The sequence below is a fragment of the Leishmania martiniquensis genome, chromosome 36, assembly GCF_017916325.1.
Source record: "Leishmania martiniquensis isolate LSCM1 chromosome 36, whole genome shotgun sequence".
NCBI classification, from domain to species: Eukaryota; Euglenozoa; class Kinetoplastea; order Trypanosomatida; family Trypanosomatidae; genus Leishmania; species Leishmania martiniquensis.
The window spans coordinates 1,707,486-1,713,237 of NC_090171.1; the positions used below are offsets into that span (position 1 = coordinate 1,707,486).

At 60.7% G+C, this 5,752-nt stretch overlaps 1 protein-coding gene across 1 annotated transcript; it reads left to right on the forward strand.

Annotated features, from left to right (window-relative positions):
- Positions 1 to 252: 252 nt before the first annotated feature.
- LSCM1_00465 (uncharacterized protein) lies at positions 253 to 5,178 on the forward strand (the record flags this gene model as incomplete). The annotated part of the gene is made up of 1 exon (XM_067318116.1): positions 253 to 5,178. One exon carries the CDS (start codon positions 253 to 255, stop codon positions 5,176 to 5,178), a length of 4,926 nt encoding a protein of 1,641 aa, XP_067174221.1.
- Between the last annotated feature and the right edge of the window lie 574 nt (positions 5,179 to 5,752).

A 5,752-nucleotide genomic window follows, 5' to 3' on the forward strand; every position in this document is an offset into this window, starting at 1 on the left:
AGCGTTGTTGTTTCGGTCATCTTTGCTTTCGTTCACTAACTCCTCTTCCCCCTCTCTCTTTCTCATTGCCCGTCTCCGTAGAAAGCTGTCCTCCCCCTTTCAGTCCCGCCCACTCTTCCAGCGAAACCTTCCGAGCACGTCAACGACTCAGACGCATCTGCGCACCAAAGCCGGAGCCTTAGTCTGGGGGAGGGCTGAGGCGAGACACTCCTCCCACCTCTATTGGTTCCTTTCACCTCTTGCTTTCACCAGATGCCAAACAGGCGCCGCAGCACACCGTCGCCCTCGGGGCGAATCCGTGCGGTGTCAGCGGATGCGGCGACCGGAGTCCCCATCCTGGCGAGGAAACACTCTCACCACACGCCGCGACGCTCCAGACAGGCGAGGGGCAAGCCATTCGACGAGGTGATCGAAACCATGGAGGAAGGGACCGGCACTACTATTTCAGCAAATCAGGTGCCCACAAATGCCGCGCTGTCGTCATCGCGCCAGCAACGCTGCCCAAGTAGCAGTTGCAGAGCCGCGCAAGGTTTCCCTGAAGACTCTTCCAAGCGGCACGCTGGACTCCTGTATCACGGCAACGGTCGTACGCCCCGCATGAATTGGGGGGAGCTGAAATCGGCAGGTGGCACTTCATACAGGACTCCCTTCTTGGGCACTGGTGCCAGAGAGCCTGCGAACGGTGACATCAGTTTGACGGATCGAAAAGGCACTACACCCCATCACATCGAGCCGGTTGGTTCGGCAACGCGCAGTCGCGCTGACAGCAGGCGCGCACCACGCGGGAGGCGCGTGGTCAAGCCGCCAGTGGATATCTCAGCGCTGGAGGACTACAAAACGCCAGCGCGCCGTCGGCGTGCGGACGGACGGTACGCTTATGATCACGGTGTGGGGCACACGACGGCTACGGTAGCGGGGCACGGCAGTCGCCACCGTCGCCGAGGCCCCTTCAAAGGCTTGCGCGCCCATGACAGCGTTGACGTGGAAGAGGCGGGGAGCTCTCTAGCCGAAGCCGCTCATGCTGAGCCGTACCACTTTCGGGTACGTCTGCACGAGTGCCAAGGAGTGTTCGCCGATCTCGAAGAGTCGGGCCGTGTTCCGCCTGCATTTTACTTTGCTGTGCACACTGTAGAGGAACGTGGCCACTCTGGCATGGCAGACAGGGTCAGCTACAACCCTGCTTTCCACGACGAGTTCATCTTCTCGTCAGTCGATCCGGAGAACGATGCGTTGGTGTGCACGCTTGTGACGGCCAGCTCCGCAAGCAGCTCGCGGGGGAGCCGCACTCGAAGGGAGAAGAAAGTGGCTGAATGCGTCCTGGCCCTGCACAACCTGGCATGGCAGGTCGAGCGGAAGGTGTGGGTGCCGCTGGTGCGCCGCCCCGGCACCTTACAGGCATACGAGCAGGGCGAGGTGCTCGTGAGCATCTACTCTGATGACTTCGGCTACGACGATGTGGCGACTGAGGAAGAGGAGGCGGCGTGCTCAGCTGCCATTCACGACATTCTGACCCGGTACGCGCCGCAGGAGCTGCACCGATTGGACTGGATGACGGCAGCGTACGTGAAAAAAAGTACTGAGGCACTGTCGCAGCTGCGCGCGTCTTACCGGGCCCGCACCGTCGAGCCTGTGCCTGTACGCGTAACGGTGCAGCGCGTTGAGGGCTTGACGGACGAGGCGGGGTGCCCGACACGGGCCTCCGGCGTCTACGTCGTGGTCGGAGACGGCCGCGTTGAGCAGCGATCTGAGACGGTGGTGTACCGCCGCCGTGCCATCATCAATCAGGAATTCAACTTCATCTTGTGTGATCCGGAGGCTGACACGCTGAGTGTGACGGTATTCGGCAACAGCCGAAAGCTTGGCGAGGCCGTTTCTGGACTGACGAACGTGCGAGCCGGAGAGGCGAAGCAGGTGACCCTGATGCTTGTGCGCGCTGCCGCAACTGGCGACGCCTCGAACGGGGGACAGGTGACGATCACGCTTCAGACAGACAAGTACAGCAGCCGGAACCAAATGTCCGCGGCGCAGGAGGCTGGGCTGCGCGAACGCGTTCTGGCGTATTTATGGTGCTACCTTCGGGACGACCTACACCGCCTTGACGCTATTGTGGGTAGTGTAGACGATGCGGAGGCGTATATGCAGTCCTGGGCGCGCACCGTCGGGCCCGAGCAGAAACCGAGGCGCCTCATTATCAACATACGAGAGGCACGCCACATGCTCGTCAAGTGCGGTCTTCCGCTGCGGTGCTACGCTCGCATTTCGGTTGGGCCGACGACCGTTCGAACCAGGCTCGCCACCGCTGGCAACGGCGCCGTGACGTTTAGCGATCCCTTTAACGTTCAGGTGTACGACCCGGCGCAAGACGTGGTCGAAGTCATGATGATTGCGGACGGTGACGACGGAGAACGGGAGATCAGCCGGGTGTGTTTTGGTGTCGCCACTCTTCCGCTCAAGCGCGCTGTTGTGCGCACGCTTCACCTCGTCGCCGCGGCGACGAAACGCGGTGCCCACGTGCAGGGCGAACTGGTTGTCCAATTGGTGGCGGAGGACTTTGGATTGACTGGCGCTGTGGCGGAAGCTGCAGCGGGACACACTAGCTTTGCCTCCAGCCCCCACATGCAGCGGCTGGAATCGATCGTGCAGCGCGGCTCACCAGAGAGACTTCATCGGGTACCTTACATAATCGACACAGCCCCGCCCGGGGAGACGGCGCGTGTCATCGAGGAACACGCAAAGCGGTATGGGGGCGACGTGGCTGTGGCCCCGATGACCGTCAAGATCCTCGGGGTCAAAGACTTTAAGCCGCTCGCCGATTTTTACGTGAAGGTGTACCTCAACAGCGAGGCGATTCTGCGAACTGCAGATGTGAGGGCGGCGGCGGAGGTTGCCATGGACATCGACGACAAGAACGAAACGACGATCCGGCTGAGGGACGCCCCGCAGGCTGTCATGACCTTCAAAATCGCTCAGCATCGAGCGCTTCGAAAGACAGTGGTGCTGGGCGAAACCGAGGTCGCCTTGGCGAGCCTCGTCCGGGGCGAGAAGAACGTGCTGTGGCTGCCTTTCTTCGACCCGTCGGTCGAGTCGATGTGCCGCTGCGGTGACGGTGGACACCGCAGCTCGGCATCTTGCACGTCTGGCAGCTCGGAAAGCGCCCTTAAAGTTAAAGGGAACCGCATGCCGCACTCGAACGGCACCGCAGCCGCTCGGCAGCAGCCACAGTCGAGGGGCGCGGCGTTGGTGCGCCGTGGCGCTACCGCCACTTTGCCTGTCGGCTTACTTGGCGTAGAGTTGCAGTCCAATGCGTTTCCGGTGACCTTCGTCACAGAATACACGCTGGACGATGAGTCTGGGCGCAAAGGCGTTTCGGCGCAGGAGGCGGTCACATATGATGTGATGTCGCTTCTTGCCAAGTTGAAGCCAAGCGAGTTGCCAAAGGTGCAGCCCATGATTGCGCAGTGCTCGTCGCTGAGAAGCGCCCACGACGAGCTTCGCGCAGAGCTGTCGGCGACACCCATTGCGTCCACAATCTACGTGAACATCGATTCCGTCGAGCTCGCGACAGAGGCGGGCAAGAGGCAGGAGGCGGAGGGTGGGATTGCGGTGGAGCTTGTCTACGGTAGCGAGCGCCAAGAATCGCGCAAGCAAGCAGAGTTTGCCCACGACGCGCTGCACCATCGGCAGGTCTACACCCAGATTCGTCTCGACATCCCTGAGTATCTCCACGGCGCCACGCGTGGCCGAAACGGCGCCATATCGAGGGCCACAGCAGACAACGTCCATGCGCCAGCCCTGGAGCTGCGCCTTTTTGGAGTTGATGCGCGCGTTCCTGCAGGAGGTGCGGTATCGGGTTCGAATGGGGGCGTTGACTGGGGTGGCGCATTCGTTGAGGTAGGTGGTGGTGCCCATCAAAGTGAAATGATCGATGCCGTCTCAGAAGCCGCGGAGGACTCCTATTATGTGGGCGGTGAGAACAGCATCTACACTTACATAAAGCACCCCAAGAGGGGCGGCCGACTCCAAAGCACCAAGCAGCTGGGGGAGGAACGTTTTGGAAATTCGCCGAAAGTGCGCATGTCGCCACAACAGCGATTGGCACGGAAGCAGCAAACGCTTCAGCACAAGCGGCACCCACACGGGACTGGTGAATGGACGGCTTCATCGCACGCGAACCTTTACCAGGGCGCCACTGGCGTTCAGCCCGGCAGCTGTTTCGAAGAAGGCGGCAAGCATTACCGCGTAGGCACGAACAATATTCGAAGCTCTGTGGGCGCTCCAGGACAAACGCGCCGGCAGAGTGCCGCCCGTGCGGATCAGGCGCCGTCACGCGAGCACAGCGGAGCGGTGAGTGCGAGTGGCCGCCACAACCAGCCCGGTAGCACGGCGACGTCTGCGACCGCGATTTCGCTGCCGCATCACCGGATGGGTCCTTATAGAGGCGAAATCGGCGTTGTCTACCTCTCTTTGCGCGCGCTCCTGACGAAGCCGCTGTACAGGATCGGCAGGACGCTGCGTGTGCCGATCGTGGAGCCAGCTGTGCTAGCTACCTTGTCCGACCGTGCCCGCTGCTCCCCGGAGATCAACCAACGCTGCATTGTTGGCTACGTCACGCTGCGACTGACGTTGCCGGCGTTTGAGAACATACCGGAGTCGCTGCACTTGGCCCCTCATAGCATCATGTCTAAGGTGGAGCCGAGCTATGTGCACTACTACGAGGAGCGCATCAGCGCCTACTTGCGGTCTCACACCGCACCAGCACTGGTGTCGTTGCACTATAAGTTGTACGAACGGGAGGTGGCCTCCGGATGCTGGCCGGCGTCTTTGAGCTACTGGATGCAGGCGCTGATCGAGCGGTTTGGCCCTGAGGTGGATGACTTCGGACCGGAGCCTCCGCTCCCCTTCGACGTTGAAGAATGGAAAGGCGTGCGGCAGCGCTACGGTGCGCTCCGCCCTGGGCGAAAGGCCACGGTTGCGCCACAAAAGCAGGGAAACAAAGGCGCAGGTCACCCACCCCAAGTGAACAATCCCCCTCTTTCTAGCCGAGGCGCGAGCCCCCCTGCGCAATCGCGCCCCGAATCCATGAGTCACGAGACTTCGAAGGACAAGAAAAAGAGCAGCCGCGAGAAGCAGAGATTGGATGCAGTGACGACAGGAGCGGAACTAGAGCACAGCTTCTAGTGCGCACGACGCTGGGCAGCGCGTTTTTTTGCCATTGTTGTTTAGGCCAGTGCCATCTTGCAGTCTTTGCCTGATTAATGCGTTTTATTTGCGTGTGCGTGTCTGCACATAGGTGCGCGCGCGTGTGTGTGTGTGATTCACGTATTTGAACGTTCGCATCACCGATCGCGCGCCGATTCTGCGTGAGACGTATCTCCCTTTCCAGTCCGCTCAGCTGTGACCCTTGGCTGCTATCTGTATTTCGTGCGCCTTCGTGTGCTTTGACGTGCGTGCTATCGTTGAACCCCTCTACTCCACTGTACTCTCTTCCCGATTCGACGCTGTCGTCTGGTGTGGTGGCTTGCACTTCCTTCTTCGCAGTTGCTGTTAAGGCGACCTGCTTTTCCCCCCCTCCCCACCCCCGCGCCTCCTCTCGACCATGCAGAAAGCTATACAGATTTCATGAAGATTCGCCTATTCTTTTTGACAGTGATGTAATGTGAGAGTGCAGTGCTGCGGTTGTGGTGGTGGCCATGGCTGTAAGGGAGGCGAGAAAACGACGGTGACACATGCCGGTGCCTTTATCGAGACGGTC